The sequence below is a fragment of the Urocampus carinirostris genome, chromosome 12, assembly GCF_059441175.1.
Source record: "Urocampus carinirostris isolate Australia breed hairy pipefish chromosome 12, RoL_Ucar_1.0, whole genome shotgun sequence".
Lineage (NCBI taxonomy): Eukaryota > Metazoa > Chordata > Actinopteri > Syngnathiformes > Syngnathidae > Urocampus > Urocampus carinirostris.
Genome location: NC_142360.1, coordinates 4,726,958 through 4,752,503, shown reverse-complemented (window position 1 = coordinate 4,752,503; position 25,546 = coordinate 4,726,958). Strand labels below are relative to the sequence as shown.

The 25,546-nt window shown below is 40.6% G+C and overlaps 1 protein-coding gene across 3 annotated transcripts in view; it reads left to right on the top strand.

Moving 5' to 3' along the window:
- The first annotated feature begins 2,802 nt into the window (after positions 1-2,802).
- The window catches only part of gatad2ab (GATA zinc finger domain containing 2Ab), a 37,645-nt gene continuing 14,901 nt past the window's right edge, over positions 2,803-25,546 (top strand). Inside the window, exons 1-7 of one of the 3 annotated variants that reach the window (XM_088348779.1) lie at positions 2,803-3,020; positions 17,549-17,839; positions 22,441-22,564; positions 23,265-23,396; positions 24,369-24,434; positions 24,571-24,687; positions 24,777-24,977. In XM_088348779.1, coding sequence (XP_088204905.1) covers positions 17,562-17,839; positions 22,441-22,564; positions 23,265-23,396; positions 24,369-24,434; positions 24,571-24,687; positions 24,777-24,977 — 918 coding nt within the window. In that variant the 5' untranslated portion in view covers positions 2,803-3,020; positions 17,549-17,561. The other 2 variants (XM_088348780.1, XM_088348781.1) reach the window with 2 other exon arrangements.

Genomic DNA, 25,546 nt, shown 5'->3' with positions numbered 1-25,546 from the left:
TGATACATCTCTATTAAAGTCATTTTATGGATTCTTTGGAGAATCATATTTTAAATATAGTCAATTGCTCTCTTCGGACAGCCGTTTTACCAGCCGCCTTTAAAACTGTGGTGGTGAGGCCCCATCTGAAGAAGAGCAATTTAGACTCGAGCATTTTTAATACCATCCAGTGTTCAACCTACCGTTTTTAAGCAAAGTCTGGTTTAAGGAATAACCACATCGCAGGGAATGTCCTTTTAAATTTGTCTAAATAATATTAGATATAATATGGATTTTAATAAACACAGTTCTGGTGCTACTGGATCTCAGTGCTGCCTTTGACACAGTAGATCGTGATGTTTTATTGAACATACTTAGAAACCTAGTGGGCATTTCTTGTACTGTTTTAAACCGTTTTTGTTTCCATCCCACAGACCGACATTTTTTAGTATGGATGCATGTTCTTCCACAACCCATGGAAGTTACATGTGGGGTTCCCCAAGGTTCAATTTTAGGCCCAGTACTTTTTAATCTGTACATGTTTCCCCCTGGGGATGTCATCAGGAGACATGCGTGTCAACTTCCATAGTTACGCTGATGACACCCAGCTCTACATTGCCGTGTCTCTTGATGACACAAGTCCCTTTTGAAATGCGTTTCGGATATCAAGTCATGGATGGCAGAGAACCTTCCACAGCTCAACCAGGACAAAACGGAGGTTTTACTCATTGGTCCTGAATGTCAGAGAAAAGGTTTTACCAAAACTACAAGTTTTTAGACCTTTAGATTGCATTAAAAATGTGGGCGTTATTTTCAACTAAAGTTGTTTATCATATAAAGAATATAGCCAGAATCTGCGCATTTATCTCTGAGACAAACACAGAGGTACTAATGCATGCTTTTATATATATTCTTGTTTAGATCACTGTAATGCCCTGCTCTCTGGTCTTATAAAGAGTATTGCTAGCTTGCAGTTCTTACAAAATTCAGCAGCGCAGGTGCTTACAGGGACCAGGATGACAGTACACCAGTTTAATAATCACTGCATTGGCTCACTGTGCGTTTCTGGATCAGTTTTAAGATGCTTTTCCTAGTTTTTGAATGTTTTAATGGTCTTGGGCCATCCTATCTGTCTGATATGCTTTTATTAGATTAGCCCTTGCGGTCCCTGAGGTCCTCTGGCAATGGCTTGTTGACTGTTCCTAGGGTGAAGACAAAAACCAGCATTCAGCCACTTTGGTACTCGCCTATGGAACAGTCTTCCGGCGGACATCAGGTCTGCAGGGACCCTTAGTATTTTCAAGAGAAGGCTCAAGACCTTTTTTTTTAAATATGACTTTTAATTGATCGTTTTTATTTAGTTTTTCCCTAAAAGACATTTTCAAAGTCTTAGTAATGAGTATGAATGTCGATTTAAGGGACAGTAATTCAAATGAGAAACAGTTCTGAAGACGTAGATGACATCAATATGGGTGTGACAATGGCGCTGCTTGGATACTGTATTTTTCAAATTTAAGTACCGGTAATTGTGTTTACTAATAATGCCCACTGGAGGTCGCACTGATGACAAATAAAGGACGATATGGAGTCAAATTAAAATTTGGATTGCAGGCACAATTCTGAATTTTATTGACTGCGATTAGGAGATTTGTGTTACCAACCTCTAAAAACATTTTCAAAGACATTATTAAAAAAATTCTAATCGACCCCTATATAATAAACGAACTGGCGCAAATGTATACGAGCATGTTTGATTTTTTTGAAGGGTTTTTTTATCGCTTCTAGGATATAATTGTATTTACTGTCATTGATAACAATGATTACAACAAGATTATACCTGATACTTCAAGATAAACATAAAATAAAAGACAAAAAAATAAAACTAAGATAAAAAAAGACTTAGGGTGGATGAATAATATTAACAATGTAGTGCTTGTAGATTGGCCTAAGTTGGAAGTACATAAGAAAATAGTGTCCTGACATTAATGGCAACATTGTGCAAAATTAAGAACACAATTTGAATACACATGTTTAACACTGGTTGAGTGTGTTTTACCCCGCGACCCTAATGAGGATAAGCGGTACGGCTGATGAGATGAGATGAGTGTGTTTCACTGGCTGAAAATCCAGAGACCATTACAGCGGTTCCTATCAGTATGTATAAACCTTGGATCCCTATCCTCACATGGTTAGTCTGTGCCTTGCCGTTATCTTATTTTAGTCCCATTAATATTTATTTGGATTTTAATGCATTTTAATCATTGTGTGTGTCTGTGTTAAGTGTTTCGGTTGTTGGGTGGGAATAAATGAGGATATTTATTTGTTTTATTGTAAAATGAACATTTTATAAAGCAACGGGGCGGCAGTAGCTCAGGAGGTAGAGCGCTCGTCTTGGGATCAAGGGATCCCAGTTCGAATCCCGGCTCATCCGTGTTACATGTCGAAGTGTCCTTGGGTAAGACACTGAACCCCTAAAACCCCCAATAAGCAGGTTAGCGCCTTACATGGCTGCAAGGCCGCTATTGGGAAATGTGGAGCACATTGTAAAGCGCTTTGGGAAGTCATTGACTTGAAAAGCGCTATATAAATGCAGATCATTTCATTTTCATTTCACTCTGAGTGGCAATTGCCTCAAAATTGATTTACTTAATAAAATTGACTTTGTTAGATCAGGATGGAATGGTGGGTCCTTGGGTCGAATGGCAGCAGGTCAAAGAGCATTTTAAGAACTGATAAATAACATTGTTGAGAAAAAAGACACACACGCGCTTTGTTTATGTTTAAAAGTCTAGAACCACACAGGAGCGCTTTTCCCACCAACAGAGCGTTCGGAAATCCAACATTTCCTAGTTGTCAGTGAACGCTGCATGACGTCGCCGGCGGTGGCACACATTAGCAACCGGAGTGGCAGCGGACAGAGGAGAAGGGGTTCCCCTGGATTTTCTATTTTTTTATTTTTTATTTTTCAACCCGGGAACAAAATACCAACCTCAAAACCTTCAGAACTACGGGGGAACTCAAGCGAGCACCCGCTAGACCCGGTAAGTCCTTTAAATCCGTGCCCGGGAAGAAGTTAAAGCACATTTTTGTTGACAATCGCATCGCGGCGACACGGGGAACTTTCTGCGACGATGCTAGCTAGTTAGCCTAGCATCATCCGGGGCAAGGTAACCGTTCGCGCACCTCAACGCAGTTCAACTCTCCGGGATATACACCCCTCCAAACTTCACCTGGCGAAACTTCATTAAGGATGCTCCAGTAGTAAGTTATGGCGTCCCGCATGGGTTACGAGGGTTTTGTGGCAAAAAAGTGGGAGATTTTTCGGGTTTAGTGTCCAAAGGACGCGCGTGCGTGTGAAGAATCAAATTAGCGACGGCGTCTGGGCAGGCAAGTGTCCAGAGAGTTAGCATGAGCCTCATTAGCAGGCTAACTTAGCTTAGCTCTTCATTGTCTGTCGTGTGTATCGCTATTCGGACACGAACCTCGAGTTAAATATTCCTTCAAAACCCGTTCTAGTTTCACTAGTTTTAGTTCCAACCCCCAGTATAGCGGTGTGTTATTTGTTAAGAAAAAATGTTGCTGTTAATGACTAGCTTGCGCTTAAGTAAGCCGCGGTGTTAGAAACCGAACAGAGGGGCAGGTTGTTGTTAGGAAGCCACGAGATGGCTTTTTTTTTTTTTAATAAAGTTGCCAACGCAAAAGTTGAACCCCAAAACGGCGTCTACTTCCTCTGCGTTGCCGTTAAACACGTATTTATTGGTGCCCTCAAATTGCTGTCACGTTCCCGTTAACCCACCGAGCTTCAAACTTTGTCATGTTAGCTCAAGCGTGAAAAGCCTTTTATGGAGGCGTAATGGTGGACGCCTGCCTCGGCCGTGTCGTCTCTTCGTTTTGAGGGGGTCCTCGGCGGATTAACTGCCTACCTAACCGCCGTTACATCATTGCTTTGAACGCTGTCCCTATAATGACTTACATTTACCTTGGTATTTGAATTTTGAAGTCAGGAGCAGTCAATACCCGACGTTGGTTCCCGGTTTACGACAGTTGTTGATAAGACGCATCACGTTAGTGGTAGGTCGAGACGGATTGTAGTCTAAACAGTGATTCTCAACCATGTACAATTGTGCAATATTTTTCAGTTGAGTACAGTAAACCCCCGGGATATGCAACTAATCAATTCTGAAGTGGGGGTTGCAAAGTTAAATTGCCGTATAGCGGGGGATAGAGATGCCTATGGTAACTAATTCATGCGTTTCGAACCCTTGGTATCCCAGATAAATCGTTACAATAAAACAAAAAAGTATTGTAACTTGTATTAAAAAAAAATAAAGTTATGACAGCAATTTGAGGGCACAAATAAAAAAAGTTTTGAACAGCAATGCAGAGAAAGTACAACCAGATTTTGGAATAGACTTTTGCCAGCGTTCAAAACAAGTGTAATGTTGGTTACGTGAGAATACTTATGTGTGATATACATGCATATGATTAGATAACATTATAAATACATGTCAAGTTGACCTCATACTTTTGTTTTCTCGTCCTTGAGGGAAAAGGACCATGGTTGTTGCACTGTGAATGCATTTCGAGCCATCATACAGGCCCTTGGACCTGATGTTTTGAGTTCTTCCTTGTCCTCGTGTAGGTTTCAGATCAGTGGATGGTGTAATTGAGGTGTGTGCACCCTTTGAGACTTTTCTGATTCAAGGCTATAAAATGCGTTGTTCAAGGTGACCTCAAGAAGTTGAAAGTTAAATGTTTTCTCTTTTAAGTTTGTGTGAACCATGCACAACGGAGTCCAAAGCGCTTTATTTTCTAATGCGCCTATCTGCTTTTATCTTTTTTAGCGGAGTTGTTTGGGTAGAACACATTAGGTAGGAGGAAAAGGGGTGGGTTGTTCTGGCAGTTTTTATATTATGTTTTCTATGGAGCATGAAAACGGTGTAAGAAAAGGCCTGCTTTAAGTAGAACCAAACCCCAAGAAAGATGATAAAAGAAGAGTTTATCAGAGCGCTTTCAAGAAACGCACATACTTTCACACGCATCATGAACAAGCTGACTGAGGCTGCAATGATAACACAAGTCAGTAGATGACGTCAGTGAGTAATAATGTTCCAAATTCCGTACAGCTCCTTTAACCCATTTAGTGCCAGACATTTCTCTCAAATGGGAAGTGCCAGACAATTTTTGCCATTTTGAATCATTTTTGAAGGCCTACAGAAAATTTGGCTCAGTACCATTACCAGGAATAGGATAAGTCGAAAGAAAGCTTGAACCCTCATCTTTCATGGGAAAAAAGGTATGTTTCAACATATTACCATTGTGTGGAAAACAACAGTTTCTTGAATATATTCGTTTTCAACAAAACCTTTGAGAAAAATGGCTTTTTATGAAAGGATGCATTTCGAGCAGAACTTTTACTTAGGTTTTTTTTTTTTAAATATATATTTTTAACACTTCGTATCTAAACATGCTTTCCATAAGCACAAGGGCACTTTGCTCGTAATATAAAATTAATTGCAAGAATACTGAACTTGTGCATGAATGGTGGATGAACATTGTGATAACCTTTCAGCCTGCGATGTTTATGGTGAAGTGATCGCATGATTAGGGTCCTCATGACAATCGCGTACGTGCATTAAACATCATCTCGCCTGATCCAAACAATTTCATAGGCACTTTGTTATCTTTTTTAGAAATACAAAAGTTTTCAATTGTTACACTGCAGTTAAATCTTCAATTTTTCTTACCTTACTGTGCATGCACGGCAAATAGGCTGCCGATAAACTGCCATATCGAGTCATGCAAGAAAAAAAAGACCTGATCAAAGCCATTCTTGCCAACTAGTGGTGATTTTTCATACTTACATCATTCACACAGCGTTGAAGCGGAGTGAACAGCTGTGCCAAAGCCTTTAGAACTGTTTAAGGAAAACAAAACAAAAAAAAAACCCTTATTTTAACATTTTGGTACTCGGAAAATGCTTCTGAAAACGGATTTCTAGATATGGCACCCAACGAGTTAAGGAAAAATGATATTTACCTTTGGTCTAACGTCACTTGAGCTGGTCAAGTGGTGTAATTGGTGGATGCAGAGGGGAAGGAGACTGATTAAAATTATTTTCAAACTTCTACTTGTGAGGATTGTCATGCCCATAAAAGACTTTTCAGCGTTAATAGCCTCCTTTTTAAAAAATATTGTCCTGATGAAATTTATGTTTAGTAACACACCTAACAGATAAAGTGCGAGTTGACACTTCCAACGCACCTTCTCTCCTAATCAAACAGTACAAACCAACTTAAATCAACTGCGCAAAAATGATAAATCCTAAGTCCTTTGTTGACAAGTGTCGTCAAAACTCAAGTTTTTTTCCCGATGGTTCTCATGTCTTTGATTCTCCATCTAGGACCCATAGGAACCCACAGCAAATAAAAAAAAATAGTGTTTCATCACCAAATGTTTACAAAGCATACAAGATTCTGAACTGAAAAAAGAGTAGGGCTTTAAGTTAAGCCAATTGCAAATCAGCAGGGAATGTTTTTATTTTGGATATTGTTTCTAAAGAATTACAAACATGACACATTGTCTTACATTTTCCTAGCACTAAAAATGTACAGGATAAATATTAAATGAGTAACTTATGTATGGAGCCCATTTTTGTTTCTATATAAAAATAAAGTTCTGTAATGCTTCATTTTTGGCAGGTTCACTTTATCATTTTTTTTCTTTGTCTGCTCTTGCTCTTTGATCACCTTCTATAAACCAACAAAAAATATTGGATCCGTCCATTTTCACCGAATTTGTTTGTTTTTTACCTTGGTTCAAACCATTTTATTAGCAGCATCCTTGACACACTGATGCTATCAACACTCTAGTTGTATATACACTACTTTCAAATGTATTACAACATTTCATGCTAATGGAGGAAAACTTGAGCTTCACTTCAAAGAGAAGAACTGACATGTTAAGGACTTGCCTACCAAGCTGCCTTAATTTTTAACAATTCAATGACAAGCAGGAAGTAAGGCGTTAAATGAGTGTGGCTTTAATCTTGGTGCAACTGCATATTCTTGCTTTTTTTTAATAATTAGGAAATTAATTCATTTATAAATTACCAATTTGAAGAGCAGCGAATACGGTCAGCTGAAAGAATTGAACTTACTAGTGCTAGCGGCGCGCAGTTTGAAAAGCGTTCATCTTAATAACTAAAACCCTAAACCATTTAAACAACACAAATATAACATCTTGCATACCTTTTTAGTCACTTCGGTTTCCATTCCTATTTATACAGATTTAACATAGTAACCTTTGTTATTTATCTGTTTGTCATTGGAAATTCTTTTGATGTCAATTTAATCGCTGCTATGCTTGATTGTTATGCTTAATTGTCTGTACTTCTGCTCCAATTTAAAGTGTCTGTTTTTGTTCACCTCTTAAATAGTTCTCTTCGATACCTTTTAGTGAGTATAAAAAATAGAAAACAAAGGACTGTGAGGTGAGTTAGGAATTAGGTCTAGTATGGTGATGGTCTTCAGGAATTGTGGGGGGATTTAGTTATGAGCAGAAAAATTATCATACTGCAACTCCTGACACTTCTTAGCCACAAAACAAAGCAAATGCTGCAGGATGTGTCAGTAGACATTTCTGGTTCATTGCCAGAGTGTGAAGGAAAAACCTGTAGTTTGGGTTTTGAAATTTACGTTTAGTAACACACCTAACAGATAAAGTGCGAGTTGACACATCCAACGCACCTTCTCTCCTAATCAAACAGCACAAACCAACTTAAATCGACTGCGCAAAAATGATAAATCCTAAGTCCTTTGTTGACAAGTGTCGTCAAAACTCGAGTTTAATCAATTCTGTCCTTGAGATCTGTGACTGCCAAGACAAAAGAAGGTCGTCTCCAACGCTGAGCAACTGTAGTATATCGTTATGGTTTTAATGCGTTTGCATTTTTCATGGTAACTGATTATGGAATTTGTCTTCTCCCTTACCAAAGACACACAGAGTAAATCCTTTAATGCTGTCTTAAATTAGGTCTAGCTGACAAGTTGCGTTGTTAAAATTGTCTTTGGTGTTGAGTGATATCTTATAAGCTTCAAGGCGTTGGATTTAGGAGGTTCCATTTCACATGTGCTGAGAACTTCATACCAACAGCTAGCGATCGGGGCATGTTGCGTTAAAATTTTTAATGGACTATGGATCTGCACGTGGTAGGGTCTTATTATGGAAATGACTCACAGTGAATGATGTGAGCAAGCAGTCATGAGTCAAGATGAATTGTAAATGTCCCTGAGAAATCAAACATTACACCTGAGGCTTTTTGAGCGAGTAAGCCAGAGTTTGTGCGAATCATTAGCTCTTAGCATTACGTTGTAAATATTGTTTTGCCTATTTACTGACAGTCTTTTGTCTTATTTTTCTGTTTAAAGTCTTTCTTTATGGGCTTTCCTTGGAGTGCCATGTCTAATCTCATTCAGTTTCACTACGTTATCTTTTACAACAGACAATTCAATCATTCATCTCCCATGGGTCCTTGGGGCATAAAATGAGGGAAATTTCACAGGCTCACAATCGGATTAGTCGAATACCTATACCTGACTAAGTGATCATAAAATGAAAGTACTAACCCTACCATTGGAACACTCTTAGTCAGAATAAGACCTGATTTGTGTTTCTGTGCGCTTTTAAATGGCTTTACATATTGGGCATATTGGCAATACTAAGTTTCCAATCAGATCTTGCAATTAAATGTACTTTGTGTCTTTTACCCCCCGAAATATTATATTATTTTGGAATGCAGTTGAACATAGATGTGTTTTTTAGAAAACGTCTTGTCATTGTGAAAAGCTGAACAGGAAAAACTTGTGCCGGCTTTTTCTATCAATTCAAACTAAGGTATTTTGATATCTTTGGTAAGCAGGTCATTTTAAAGCTGCGTTGCATCACATGATCACGATCAGTAACAGGATTGCCTTGAGGCAAGTCCTCAGTGTTTGGTTGACTGACCCATTTCTCATTTACCCAGTTCTTCATACAAACTCCTTGTGCAGTTTTCTTAAACACGTTTGGACTGCACTTTACTTGCTTCCTCAGCCATTGTCTTGAAGTGACTGTTCACAGTTTTGGTCAAGTTGTCTGTTTCACTTGTACGGGTTGTTTCACTTTTACAGTCTTTAGGATGAAGACAATTTTTTTGCCTTACACTGATCTGCATACTTTCAGTGGGTTTTTAGAAACATTTTCCGCCAGGGATTAACACATTAAATCAATCAGACAGATTTCATATCAGGGGATGGTGTAAAAGTAGTCTGTAGTTTGCAATAATCTGTGGTCTGTGCAGCCCTTTTAGACTCCTTGCGATAAAGGGCTATACTGTACAAATAAACATGACTTGACTTTATTATTTACCCTTTTTTTTGACATCTTTTATTTCGATACTTCCTCATTTGCTGTTAGCATATATATATATATATATATATATATATTTGTTGCCCTAGATAATATTTTTTGTTTTTCACAACCTGCATGACCAGTATTGCCTGAAACAGCCTCTCATCAGAAAGTCTTTGTTTCCCTGCAGGAGCATTACTGGAACAAATTTTTTTTCAATCAAGACAATTGAAATGGTTTAAATTATTCTTCAAGTTTCAGTTCACTGCACATTATGTCGGATGTAATACCAATGCCATTTTACTGAACCAGGGCAGTTTATACACTAAAAGATGGACCGTTTTTAGTAATATTAGCTATTGAGGTTTAGGGCCACACATGATTACAAAATTACAACATCTCTGTTTGGATATTATCATATTGAAGCATAATATGCATTTGTCATACCATGATAACTTTCTTCAAACTTAAAATTGGCAAAAATGTCAATGTGCTTTTTAGTAGCACTTGTTGCTTGTGACTGACTGCACTCAGGCTTTTCATTGTGTGTAATTCAAATCATGGTGTTTCACATTGTCTGGTTTGACGTATATTAGAGTAACTTTTAGTTTAAAAAAATTGTGTATATATAATTATTTTTGTTTTTGCGCCCTCTGGTCACTTCCTGCCTGCATCCATTCCTGAGAATTGTAATCTGATAGCAGTCTGCGTGTGTCCTGGTTCTTCAGTCGGGTTCAGGCTTCAGGTTTTATAGGATTATAGAAAAAGCAATTTGACTGTAACTTTAGATCACGGTGGCCGGCAGGCCTTTTAATGATGGGGAGTTATTGTTTTTCAGTCATTTAGGCGTCAATAAGATAGATTCTGTTAATTGTGAGAATCAATTGTGGTGCAGAAGTTTGTAATGACATATGTTTAGGTTTGTGCCTTCCCTAAAGAAGTTTGTTGGAAGAATGTTTGACCTTTTGAAACGGATGTACTTAGAAGTGGGTGATGGGAAACACTTTTTTTTCTCTGTGATCATTTGCGAACGGCACTCGGCATTCGTGATTTGTTATTGTATTCAGGCACACACATGCTAACACAGTCACTTGAGTTGTCCTCTGGCGCTGACTTGCTCACACACACACACACTAGAGAGCACACCCAGGCAGTCCGGCAGATTAAGGGTTAAAGGCTTCCATTTTGTTAGGTAACACCCTAATGGTCTGATCCGTCAGTGGCGTTAAAATGGCAGGAGCTTAACCCTTGACGTTCAGGAACGGAACCGGTAAAGAGGAACACACACGCATACTCGCATACACACACACCTTTCTCCCTTGTTGTTTTTGTGTGGGTGGAAAAGCCAGAGGGCGAGTGTGAGAGGACAAGAAAGCGTTTTACACTTTGGTACAGTTAGTCACGTCTCCACTCGCCACATGTGAACCCTCCAACCCCCAACATACACGCACAACATGGCACCACTTCAGTTTTGTCACCATCCCCCACTTGCAGCAAGTTTAATGCAGGTTTACTTGATCTTGCGTATGATGGGACACTATAGGTATTGCATTCATTTTCATGTTTCGCCTTAATCTGTCATTTTGCATGGAAGTAATCATGTCGAAAGCAACCTTTTCTGTACCATGGACCGGTTCAATGTCTTGACAATATTTTCGTGGCAGGGCCCAACAATAACATTAGTAATAATACCCATAATGATATTCACTAGACCAGGGGTCTCCAATGTGGTACCCTCAGGTATCGGTGTACCCCCTTGGACAGCTGAAGTGCCAACAGACTTGTTCTAAAAATAGCTCACCAGTGCTAGGTCATTGTGATTTTCTAGTAAAATTGTTTTTTGTAATTGATTTACTGAGTCTGTTTAACGCAATTCCAATACTTAAATAGGTAATAACAAATCAAAAAAAATTATAAACAGATAATAACTGTTTATTTTAGAAATATATACATCAAACTGGGTGCCCTTTGCGCTAATTAGTCAAGAAAAGTACAGTGGGACCTCGTTACTTCGCGGTTCGACGTTCGCGGCTTCAGAGCTTCGTGGTCTGCAATGGTTAATTATTATTATTTTTTTTTTATTTTTTTTTTGAAGGGGCGTCGCTACTTCGCAGACTTTCATGATCAGGTGTGTGATCGGGCTAACTGGGGGGAGCCCGCTCGTCCGACAACCCCAGTAGCGTGACGACAGGCGGCGGACGTGCGCGGGACCCCCGTAACTGGGGAATCCCCCTCGGCCGACGACCCTAGCACGGCGCGACGTTCTCGCTTCCCGGCGCGCGGTTTCGGTGCGGCTTCTGCTTTGGTCCCCATTAACCGCGATAACCGAGGTCCCACTGTATCTCACTTCTTAAAAAAGATTGGAGACCCTTGCACTAGACTACTAGGGATCTAGATGACACAGAAAAAGGTCTTCCATTATTATCTCATCAGAACACTTTTTTTTACTAACTGTACCACGTTGTACAACATTTTAGCAGAACTATTTCACGTGATGCTCCATTACAACGTGGCACTGTGAGTAAAAATTGTGTTATCTTAAGATAAGATCTAATGCATTTTCTTATATGAACTATATTCCCAGTGGTCTTGCAGTCGGGATAGATAAGGAATCAACACGCTCACCGCCACAGTCCGGGTTCGATTCCTGTTGCATTCAATGCTGGGTAAATACTGTCGGTGATATTTGTAGACTGCTCAATCATTGCTCAAATACATTATTATTCTACTCTAAAACCTCCTGTGCGTAACACACACTTCAGTTTTGTTCTGGGTAAAAAAAAAGGAATACTGTATAAGCAAAAAATAAGGCAACTTTGTTTTCTTTCTGTGCAGCCCAGTACTCAACGACCTGGTGCCGATCCACAGACTGGTGGTTGCTGACCACTGTCTAAATCACTTAGAATAAACTATGGAGCTTTATTTGTTGGATACTGTTTAAGATCATTATATAGCGTCTTGTATTTTATTGAAAAATACTGCATGGACTCGCTTGAGAGTACAAATGTGTATCACAAAGACGCCTGGTGCTCGCAGGGCCCAGGTTGTTTCCTAAGAACACTTGACTAGCCTGTTGACCAGGTCTAAAAATAGATCATCAGTGATGGGTTATTTTGATTTTCTATAAAATTTGATTTCTAACTGTGATAAGTCTTTGACAGGATCGGTGTCTTTAAGTCCGTGATAAATTCTCCACAATTTCTTTTTGAATTTAGCCTATGATTTATAAATGTAAATCCTTGAGTGCCCGTATATAAGGCGTATGATTTAGTGGTTGACTGAGCCTATTTGAAAAAACTACTAATAATTACAACCTGGTAGTAGTATAGTTATTTGTTAATAACATCAGTTATTTTACAAATGTATACCCAACTGGTTGCCCTTCGAACTAATCAGTAATTTTAAAAAAGATCTCTCGGTTTCAAAAGGTTTTGTGACACCTGGCCTAGCTAGCTGTTGAAAAATTGACAGTAATTATTAATTCATATTGTCACCATACCCCTTTTTAAATCAATTTTGTCCTTAACTTTTGTCGACAACTTGTAAAAGAAACCACTGACGTCTTGACGGAGTCCAGAATTCCATCTTTGCTATTTGCAGCTGAAATGTTCCGTTTGCTTCTTCATGTCATGATATGCAACCCTAATTTGAGCAGTTTACATTTCAGTGTGAAGTAGTTGGGGTGTAACTCAGGACCTTTAAAACAGAGATAGTGGTCTTCAATCAGCCACTGTTAAGCGGGGATGAGAGTCTGTCCCAAGAGGAGTCCAAGCATTTGGAGATAATTAGGGGGGCAGCAGCATGAAATGGCAGATTTAGATGTCGAATGGTGCAATGTCTGTTGTGTTTCACTTTTGAGTTGCTAAGAGGTGATGCTCTCGATTCATTGACCAAGCTTCCCCCCTGCCAAAATGATTTTATATCTACAGGCTGTCCAGAGTTTCTGTAGGGTAAGAAACCCAGAGAGGGAATCTGTGTAACTGCCTGCTCTTCCATGTTGAGAATAGTTAATTGAGGTGGGTTGGGCATCTGGTTCTTATTGATGTGAGTAGGGAATCCCAGGCTGCCCTTGCGACTCAAAGATGCGAGTAATGGATGGATGGTGTATTTTTTGCCCTACTTAATCTAAAATAATATGTCCTAAAGAGATGCTTACATTTTAATATAAAAAGGTAATAACATCAAGTCAAACATGATTTACTCCAGACCTATTATTGATTAACCTGCATGCCTCTAATTGAAGCATAACGACATGACTGGAAGGCCTCGGCTTCTTAAAATGGCCGTTAATGTGTAGGCTTACTGGGCCCAGTCTGGTCCCAGTGGGGGAATCGTTATGGGGCTGGAGATAAGAGGCTCATATAGGCTACCTGATGGAGGGTGCTTGAGCTGTTGCCATTGATCTTTTTTCCTTGGAGCGCTGGAAACAAAAACAGACCAACTCTTTAGCGGTAAACAGGGTCAGGAGATTTCTATTTTCTATTAAAAATAACACTTTTGCGGATATATTTCAAAATAACAGTCCCTAGTGATTACATTTGAATTATAGTTTCAAGATAAAGCTCGCGGTGTTAAGTGAAGAGTTCAAATCACACCACAAGTCACCAGAGCCCAAGAGACAAGACATGGAAAACTCGTGGGATTGAGCAGTGTCGTGATGCAACAATCACACCCAGTCGCACACATCCACTGAGTCACCCTCAAGCGCTCGTGTAGAACAATTTTGTTTACCAGACTTGTCGCTTAGCAGCGTCCAAGTGATAGACCAGAATGGCGTCCCCTTCTTCTGGTACCTATAGACCCATGATTGTGTTGAACTGCTCCTCAGCCATCATTCGTCCGTTATTTCAGCTTTGGAACGGTTTGATTTTCGATGCATATTTAGAATGCAAGTTACAGCTTTAGAGTTGAAGGCAGTTTTTAATACATACAGTAGACCATGGGATAAGATATGAATGCGCTCTGACGGTGGGGGTCGCAAAGTGAAACTGCTGTATGGCGGAGGTTGGAAACCTATGGTAATTAGCAAATTCCTTCCGAACTCCTGGCACCCCAGATAAAAACGTGAAAATTACAGAAAAGTATATAGAAAATACTACTTATATGTTATATATGTGTGTATGATTAAATAAAAATTAGACATTAATAAAGGCATCATGGGAAAGTATATTTAAAATGAAATTTTAAAACTTCCACTTGCGAGGATTTTCATGCCCTTAGATGTCTTTATTTTAGTCGTCTCGTCATTTTGAATAATGATCCGACGGTCTATTGGTTAAGGAAACTTAGTGCCTGTGTGCTTTCTACATATACCTTGATAATCGCAAGCTTCGTTTCTATGGTTATCATGTTTTTGCTACCCTCCAGCATTACAGCAAGCCTTGGGATCCCATGGTCAATAAATACAGTACAAAAATTACAGAATTGTATCAACAGTTTTTCAGACCTGTGTTGCAATTTTGATGAGATTTAGGATTTTTAAAAGATAAGTGCATTTCTGTTCTTGTTTTGTTTCCGGGAACAACTTATACTTAATGACATGTAAACTTTCCTCAAGATGGCGTTATTATCAACTGAGACTATACGATTCTAACAAAATAAAAATTCTAGATCTACAAATGAAAACAGAATTGCAGTTGAATAAATCGCCTTGTCATTATACAAGAGTACAACAAAATTAGAAGGCTTCTCCTTTCAGTGTAAGGAAGCGATTTAGAGGACAGATGGCTGGCTACACACTAGTGAGGGTTAATCCCGACTTCTTTAAGGTCTCAGTGTTGATAAAAATACAAGATTCACAAATTGAGCAATTTTCTCGAGTAGTAGGTCCAAGTCGTCCGTTTCATTGTCAGTACAAAAAAATACAGTATTGTATCGCTCACTCGCACAGTCTTTGCGAAGCACACAAAATTCTGACCAGTATGAAGGGATAGAAAGACATTGTGGGTAATATTTCAGCCAATAGTATATTGCCATTTTTTTAATGCCGTGACAAAAAACAATAGCTGACAGGCATCCTAGAGTCGTAAATCATCATAAGCACAAACACAGCAAAGTTTGAATTTGTATGTTTTTGTGTGTGCAAAATAATTTTTGAAGATGTACAGTGGGGAATAAGGAGGGTCGGAAAATACATTCCCGGGGGGGTCTATGATATTGGGGAAGAAATAATTTCTGACACAAAAGGTTTTTTGTATTGACATGGTCCCAGGCCGAAAATAACCGGCCTTTAACCACTTTGACTCCAGACTGGCGAGAATTTGGGAAGCCGGTGTGTCTGCATCAGCTGTCCCTTTTGGGATGGAGTTTGAAATGTGTTGCAGCGTTTCTGCTGTGTAATAGGTTATGTGAGAAATGGGTTTCATCATCTTACTGTACTGAAAGAGATTTGGGTCAGCATCTGGGGCATTGGCACTCGATGCCACTAGACTGCAGGGTGGACCCTTTTAAAGCCTGCATGTTTAAGATGAATGGAACATTTTTAACGCTCGAGGGGGTGGGGGATTAGGTCAGAACTGTTACTCATAGGAAGAGATCCGTTTGTCTATGTTGACATTTTCAACGCCCCGTAAACGTTTTTAGAGAACTGTTATTAAAAATGTGAGTCAGTCTTTTAAAAACGTCCTTAATAATTCTATTCTTAAAAAACAATGTTCAGGATTTCAAGGTAGCGTTGTTTGAGGTCTCCTTGAAAAAGTCAAAGTCAAACATTTTCTCTATCAAGTTGACAATGCTCAACTGAGTTCAAAGAAGCCTTGTGCTTTATTTTCTACTTTGCCTATCTACTTTTATCCTACATTTAGCAAAACAGTTCAGCGCAAACCATTAGATAGGAGGAATGGTGGTCGGGGGAGTACTGGAGAGTGACCTCATGCTCATCCCCATGTTTTTTTTTTTGTCTTTTCTATTTGTCAGGGATGTGATTTTTCGAAATTCTGACTTATTCACTTTCACTTTTTCACTTGCGTAGCAAACACATTAAAAATCCGACTGTCTCACTCTTACCTTTATTGCTCTGGCACACCCTGGCGGCCGTTAGAAAAATTGCATAAATTGGCCGTGTCGTTGCACAAGCTGCAGGGTCTGAACTGCATTTGAACTGACCCTGCAGTATTTACAAAAAAATCAGGTATGTGGGCAAATTATTTTGTTATTTAAATCTTCTAAGGATGTAACTTAAATGATTAATTTAAGCATGGTTTTGGACAAGTAAATTGCTTAAAACCCAGGAGCTTGCTTAAACCCCCCCACCGGGCTCCGTCCTGGACACCCCGGGGGGCATGCGACCCCCAAACCCCCAGCTAGGTTTCAGACTTTTTCTCCTTACGTCAATCACATCCCTGATTTGTTTAGTGTAGTATTAGAATGGTGAAAGTAAGAAAATGCACGCAAACATGAACCCAAACGCCAAGAAAGATGAGAAAAGAGCTTATTCAAATCTAAGAAATGCATGTACTTTCTTGTGCATCTTGAATGATTGAGCCTGCAGTAATTAAGCAAGCAAGGAGATGGCGGTAGCAAAAAAAAGTTCCAAAATCTGTGCATCTCCTTTTAAGTATCTGTTAAGGAGATTTGTCTGTTTTGCTGGACGTTTATCTGGTGAGGTTTGGAAAAATTAGTTCCAAGCCGAGGTTAGGGGTAGAAATCGTATTGATGATACATCTTCTGGTGATCCCAAGAGCAAAGAAGTGTTCTGCTGGTTCGAGAGCGTTCTCCATCCGGGCACCGGTGCTGTGGAATGCTCTTCCCCCTGATATCCAATCTGCAACCTCAGTGGAAATGTTTAAATCTAAGCTTAAAACTCACTTCTACTCTATAGCATATGAATAACCTACTCTTCTCGTCGGCTCCAGAGCAGGGGAATGTATAATAATATTCTGAAAAATAGTCTGTGTAATATAGTGTAATAATCTGTGAAGCCCTTTGAGACTCTTCGTGATTTAGGGCTATACAAATAAAAATGACTTGACATGATACAACAGAGTTTTTGTGAGTGTACAACTGGGTTGGTCCATGTATGCTTTGATGTCTTTTATGCTTTATGTGGAATTGAGGGAAGGAGGAGCTTTTCAAATCCCACTCAAAAATTAATGTAAAGTGGTTCAGGGTTAGCTTAGCATGTGTTTTGTTTATAAGCGCACTCGGATTTCTTTAGTAAGTTTTAATCGCATCTTCTCAGGTTGACAGCAACCATGTCAGAGGAGGCGGTGCGTCAAACGCGCAGCCAGAAGCGGGCCATGGAGAGGGATGGCACAGGGGACACTGAGTCCAAACGGGTCAAAATGGAGAAAGGGGAATCTGACGCAAGCCCTTCGGACTTGGACGGCGCCGAAACAGAGGGTGTTGTCCTCAAGGGCGAACCTACAGCCAAGCTGGCAGCAAGCATCCTGAAGACTGGTGAGGTGAAGGCCACCATCAAAGTGGAGGTGCAGACAGTGGACGAGCCCGTTGATATGAGCACGTCAAAAAGGTGAGGGGGGGACCGTCTTTCATGTTACGGTAGATTTTTCAGACCTTTATTGCAATTTCGATGCAATTTTCGATTTTTTTTTTAAAAGAAATGTGGATTTCTATGCTTGTTTTGTTTTGGGGAGAGCTTATTCATAGTTACCTGCAAACTTACCTCGACATAATAATCACCGACTAAGAGTATACAACTGTAACTAAATAACCACTATAGATCTACAAATTAAAACAGAATTGCAGTTGAATAAATGGTCTTTATTGTCATTATTTAAACGTACAACAAAATTGGAGGGCTTCTCAGTGTAAAAGAGCGGCTGCCTAGCTGGCACGTCGGTTTTCCACAAGAAGTAGCTTCAAGTAGTCCGTTTCATGGGTAATGTATCTGGCGTTGGTGACTAGCTGTTAGCTTTCCTTTCTGACATCACCTCACTCGATTCCTGGACACTTTAAAAATCCACGGAGCACCTGCTGGTGATAACCATTACTTTGCGCTCTTCTGACTTTCATTAGAGTTTGATTTAAGTGTTAAATTTATTTTTAATGCAACGAGTCGCTAATGCTACGAGCTGTCGCGTTTGTTTTGGTGGCCAGTTGTGCAAGGGCTGTTAGGCTAGTGTAATCTGTCAGTCAATCGCAGCTCACACACTGCATGCAAAGTTTGCCTCGCCCTTATTGGGTAGTGCCATTAAAACCTACTTCTTATTGGCCGGAGCTGGTAAATCCCGAAATGTGACAATTCTTGTTGTCCAAACACCCCATCACTCAATTAACAAACTGGAACTATGAACCCTTGAAAAAAATGCAGTGTTTTGCAGTTACACTATCGCGATATCAATTAGATATCGGTTAATCATGCAGCCCTACTGTCAACCTGCCTAAATGCCTCCCTAATTACTAATTGAAAATCCTCAATATTAAGCAATAACGAGCCTTGCAAACAAAAAGCGGGACCTATTTACTCACAAGACAGACTATTTAGAGTACAGCGCCACTATAGGCAATCTACAGTGATGTTGTCTGCTACTGGTGACCAAGATAATCCAGATTAAAGCCAAATGGGCAAAACAAGATTTTCTTCCCTGTATAAAAACTGTTAAACAGAGTACACAATTTTAAATGATCAAAAAATATGAGTTGACAGGTATGAGATCTTAGTGACTCCAAATTGCAACTTCCTATTTTGAAGACAGCATGTCTTGTCTTTGTCATCCTAAACTCTGAAAAAACGCAATGTTGGCTGACCAGAAAACGGGAGAAAGGTCCCTGTTCGAGACTAGGTGGAAACATATGTCGGCCTAAAGAGGGATGGGTGCCACCAGGCTGTACTTGCCCATGACATACCAGAGGAAATGGGACCCCTAAGACCCTTGTGGTCAAGAGATCCAACCAACTAACCAACCAGTCATTTGCATAATTAGGAGGAGGAACACTAATCATTATGTGCCTAATTGAGAAAAAAATCTGTTAGGGAATAAATGTGCTCGTTACACCAGCATCACTAGCTACGAGCACGATCCTGAAACGAACTAGGCTCGTATGAAAAGGTACCACTGTTTTTGGCCTAGTCTCATTTACCAACATAATCCAACAACAAGCGTTGGTGTTGCCCAAGTGAAAGTCCTCCCTAAAATCTTCATAATCTAAGGTGCAAAGAGCATACACGCATTTCCTGATCACGTCTATAATGTAGCAGGCCGCACATTGATCAGGCTTGCTTGTGGGGGAGAAGCTTGCCTATAAAGTTATTTTTAGTCCCTTTGCGTTCAAGCTCACTGCCTTGTGGTTGCACAGAGTCCGTCAGAGTTTCAGGTTCCTCTCTAACTCAGAATGTTGCCTGTCATTATGAAATGTGGGGAGGGGGGGGTCATATGCGACATTGGGGTTCGGCATCCATTTTCTCCCACGCCGGCACCTGGGCTTTGCGCCTTGCACAAAATGAAGACTATGTGTCACAAACTGGTTCTAACTGGCCGTTGCCATGGTTTCCACATTGGACGAGGGAGGGGCCTGGAGGAATGGTTGGGTGTGTCACATGACCCAGGCCGACCAGACGCCTGATGTCATATGATGGGAGCAGGTGAAGCTGACTCGGCTCAGTCGCTCACCTTTGAACCGGCCCACAGCAGATGTTCGATTAGTCAACAAACTATGACTGCAGTACCCATGAATGGATTAATGTTATGGGAAATTTGAAGTTTCAACCTATTTGTTTGGGGGGATTCACCATATTTTTTGCACTATTAAGCGCACCGGATAATAAAGTGTGTGGAAATAAAACTACAGTAAGGGCTTTGCTTGGACAAAAATAAAAATTGCATATGTGTGCATTTCTTGAACATTCAGAATATATTACCGATACCAATTGCATAACATTGGATGGAGCGGGAACAGTATCGTGTCTGATCCTATTCCACTAGACCAGTGTTTCTGAACTGGTGGGTCGGGAACCAAAAGCAGGTAGTAAATCTGTTTTCAATGGGCCTTTACTGTGGCAGAAAATAAAAATTAGCTGTTCGCCATATAAATGATTTTACAGTAGATGACTATAATTCCTTGTAAATGTGAGTTGACAAAAAGACCAATGAAGTTTGTTGACACATTTTGAGCATGGTCAAATGCAGATACAGCGAATAGAATATGAGATATGGATTTGATTTTGAATAATGCCACAGAAATGAAGCGTTTTGGATTTCATTAAAAATGCAGCTAATTGAGCATTAAAGAGAATATTAGTTTAATCAACCACCAATTTTGCGTGTTATCTCATGCATATTAAAGGACGACCATATACCCTAGGAATTCACTAGGGAGCCAAAGGGGCGCCAGCCTGCAAAAGTTTGGGAACACTTGCGCTAAATGAAAAAAAAGAAAGGCATTGCATTTTTATGATCCTACCCGCCGCTTTAAAAAATCCAACATAAGTCCCATGATGTATATTTTCAGTCTTGTGCACTTGTTTGGTATGGTGATGTACCTGGGGAAGAAACTGTCTGTTCGTCCTTGTTTTAAGGGACCTGTAGCACCTACCAGAGGGCAACAGGTCAACGAGGTGGTGGCCGGGATGAAAAGTCTATTGCGGTATCACAAGCTGGCAATGCCCTCCAGTCTGAGCAGAGAGTAGCCAATGATCTTCTTGTCTGTGTTGATCACTTTCTCTCTGGGTATTTTTTCTGCTTGGTCCTCTGCTCCCAGCACACCGTGACATCAGAATAGTCACACTCCAAATTTTACTTTGGCCAAAACCAAGATTTGTGAAACACTTAAAAACTAGCCTAGCCCCAATATGAAGGTTGCTAGGGAGTACTTGGATGATTCTGAAGAGAACTGTAAGAATGTCCGATGGTCAGATAAAAGCAATGTAGTTCTTTTGGCCTTTTGTCCTGTGTAAAAGCAGCTACTAGTGTGCCTGACACTGAAATGTTAGCGCCTTTCAGGAATGTACGCACATCTGGGCCCTCGGGGTGCAGGCAGGCCAACTCGGCAAGGCGCATACTTTTAATTTTACAAGTGACTGCGAGAGATCGACGTCTTTGAAAGAAACAATAGTTACTTGCTTTGATTGATTCTTCCAGTTGTGTTTGTATGAGGTACAGTTCATCCAGCTTCCTGTGATGCTGTGGGGGATTTTCGGGGTCGGCGGTTTCTCAGCCACACACGCAAGCGAAGACAAAAGTGTGCAACAAAGTGCAAAGCGAGCTAAAAAAGATTGAAAAAGTAGCATTGGGGGAGGGGTGCGCCAAGTAGCGACTGGTTGAGTGACTGAGTGAGAGCGTGTACACAATAGGTTGGCTCGTGGCCATGCATTCCCTTCCCCCCATCACTGTCACCCTCTCCAGCGTCTCCAACTTGTGACTTTGGCATACATGGGTGGGGAGAGCCAAGACACGAATTAGTTCTTGAGGTCCTGCGTGGTGAAACAAGCTCGAATGAGGCCTCAAGGTCCCGCGTGATGAACCAGGCCCGAGCTTCGGCATGTTCGGAGTTAGTTTTGCATCGTGAACGCAGTATTCCCTTAACTGCAGTCATCTTCAGGCAATATTGAAACTTTCTTGGTTAGAAATTGCAATTGAGAGACTTGACGTCATTGTAGCCGTGGGTGGACAAGACTAGCCTTTGTTATTCTCAAACTCCCTCTGCCTGCCGCCATTACTCTTTTTATTGATCTCCTGGTTCTTTTCCTCCTGAGAGCCTCAGAGCACATTGGGAGGGTGAGCAGAAATTTTGTATATAGCTCCTCCTAGTGGAAATTGGCCAAAACTACAAGGGGTTTCTGAGAATAGAGACCCGCAGAGTCCATCCAGTACAAGCTGATGGATCTGTTTGATTAAAAAAAAGAATTAAAAAATGTTTGATATGAAATCACAACTGTCCTTGGCCTCAATTACATTCTTTATTTAGCTGTGTATCGTTATGAGATGATAAAATTTGAATTGTTTTTATTGTCATTGATCACAACATTGTTCACATCGAGACTGGGTTGAGAGCAGCCGATGTCTTTCTGTGCTGTGTTGAGGACTGCAGTCTTCCAAGAAATATGTCTTAAAAGCTAAGCTTTAGATAGGATTCATTGAATTTATTTGTAAATGCTCCCTGCCTTTTCTCCAGTGAAATCAAGAGAGAGCGCCAGCCGCCATCCCCGGACGATGTGATTGTTTTGTCGGACAACGAGCCTTCAAGTCCCCTAATGAATGGTCACTGCTTCACCAAGACAGACACCGAAAAACTCATGGTGCGAACTCGGTCATCAAGGACTCAAAACTTGAAATATTTCTATGTATGATTCAGATTCAGATCTACTTTATTGTCATTCTAGTACACGTGTATACAGAACGAAATGTCGATACATCTGACCCGCACAGTTTCCTTGAATGTACAGATATAAATAAAATGTTGTATTGAGTTGGAGTATTGAGTACTAATGATATACTAAATAATTATGGCTATGTATAGTATTTTACAGTAGCGCAAATAGTGCAAGAGGAGCAGCTAACCAGATGTGCAAAATGGGCAGTCAGGTAAACAGTAACAATAACACTGTAACAATAACACTGTAAGTACAATAGTGCAGAGAAACAGATGTGCAAGGAGTGGCTAGCTATAAAGAACTGCCAGTAGTGCAAAAAGTCAAACCAACAGATGTACAGATTAGCAGCAGTTTAGATTTACTATGTGTTTGATTGACCATTTAACAGTCTAATGGCCAGGGGGACAAGACTATTGTGGAACCTGGTGGTCCTGCACCGCACACTGCAGTACCTCTTCCCAGAGGCTAGCAGAGTGAACAGTCCATGATGGGGGTGAGAGTGGTCCCTGATAATGTTCTTAGCTTGGGATAGGCAGCGCTTCTGGCCAATGTCCTGAATGGAGGGGAGAGAAGTCCCGATGATTTTCTCTGCTGTCCTCGTCACCCTATGTGTTGCCCTTTGCAGAAATGTTCTCCTGGGGAGCGAGAGCAAATCATTAAACAGCTCAAAGAAGAGCTTCGACTCCAAGAGGCCAAGCTGGTGCTGCTTAAGAAACTACGGCAAAGCCAGATTCAAAAGGAGAGCGCTGCCCAGAAGGTATTCTAAAAAAAAACTGAGTTTAAGTTCATGCTAGGCCAGCAGACTCATAATTTATGTCGTCTGCTGATCTATTTTGGTTTCTTAACAAAGCCTTTATGGCTCGTTTTTGTGAATCAGCTGACGGAAGCCTTGTGACTGACAGGACAGATCAAATCGTTGGGTGATTTTTACTATATAAGGAATTAATAGAGAGGGAGCGATAATCGGCTTGGCTGATAATCAGCGGAGTTATTTAACATATTGGCTTATAGTGTCCTCCAATCCATCTAAAATTTCATCCTTTAATCTCCGGTTAAGCATTCATTGGCACGTTATTTATCCAGAATACAATCGTAGTGTTTCCCATACCATATATAAACTGGAGTTTTTGTTCCCAGCCTGGGTTTAGTAAACTTGTGTTATTAAAAAATATAACAATGTTATGGATAAGCAAAGTTGCAGTTTTTTCTTTCAACATGTTACCTAGTGTTTACTATGCTTGTGTATAGTAATGCTAATTGTGATTCACCCTGGTCATCCTGGAAGAGGGATTACCACTTGTGAGGTCCTTTCTCAAGGTTTCTCTTTTTCCTCACGCTGAGATTTTAAGTTGTTCCTTGGCCGCATGTTGGTTTAAGATCAGGTAATTGTAATCCTGTGCAGTCCGTTGAGACATTTTTGTGATTAAGGGCTATATAAATAAATGTGACTTGACAGTGTGGGCTGCATTGGTGGTGTGTTCAAAGACCATGAGTACTCTTGTAGGTATGCAGACAAAAAGCTCTGATGACTATATTCTCTGACGACTATATGGTTGTTAAATAAGCATGTGGCTTTTCTGGTATTTAAATTAAGTGGGGATTTTTTTTACGACTCATATTTGAAGTTCGTATCAGCCCTGTGCAAATGATATCAGTCTATCACTAGACATTTATGATCAGAATGATGAGAATGCTGCAGAATTGTGACTTTGGATATTTCCTTCCCAAGGGGTCCGTGGCCACGCCTCCTCCCCTGGTGAGAGGCAGCCTCACCACAATTAAAGGACCTCTTCAGGTACGCCGCATCAATGAGCGATACTTTTTTGTGCATAGATGAACTGACTGGAAGGAAGTAGTCCCCGAAGAAATTCAGTGAGCTATGATGCTTAGTAGTAAAGCTTATCTGTCAGAATATACCTTATTTTTTCCAGGTAACCAATCGCAGTTCTGGCACGGTGATCCCCCCGCCTCTGGTACGGGGCGGCCAGCACATCCCGTCCAAACATGGCTCTCAAACCTCCATGCCCCCGCTGGTCAGAGGAGCCCAGGTAAGTCCTGAGATTCTCTGCTTTGAAATATGCAGACTAGACTCATTATTTTTTGCTCTTGTGTCCTTTTGTGTTTTGCCCGCAAGCAGCATGTTACGGTGACGGCCCAGCAGATCGCCAGTCTACGTCAGCAGCAACAGCAACATGGTGGCTCGGGCCCCCCGCCTCTCCTTTTGGCCCCGCGGACGTCCGTCCCCAACGTCCAAGTTCAGGGACAGAGGATCATTCAGCAGGGCCTCATTCGGGTGGCTAACGTGGCCAACAGTAATATATTGGTCAATATACCACAGGTGAGGTGACAGCCAATTCATGCGCACTTCAATTATCCAGAATACAATCGTAGTCTTAACTGTACCGTATATAAACGCTGGTGGGCCGCCAGCGTTTACTTGGTCCCAGCCTGGGTTTTCTAAACTTGTGTTATTGAAAAATACAATAATGTTTTAAATACATATACAGTGGAACCTCAGTTTTCGAACACCTCTCAGTTCGAACAAATCGGAGTCCGGCCCAAAATTTTGAGAAATTCTTGCTTCGCTGTTCGGTCAAAAAATCGGAGTTCGAACGCCGGTAATGCGTGAGTGCGTACGCTAGGGTGCGATGCTGAGCGGCGTATGGGTGTAGATCGATCTTTTCCTGACCAACTGTTATCGCGTGCGGACGTGCTTCGTTTTGCTTTTGCTTTTAATATAGGTGTACGAAGTGTTTTAGCCCCTAATTATGCCTCCGAAGAAAGTCAGTGCAAGCAGCAAAGTTGCTACAGGTGAAAAAAGAAAAGTATAATAGCAAAATATGAAGGAGGTGTGCGAGTGTCTGATCTTGCTAGGGAATACCCCACCGTCCACCTGCGCCTTCTGCT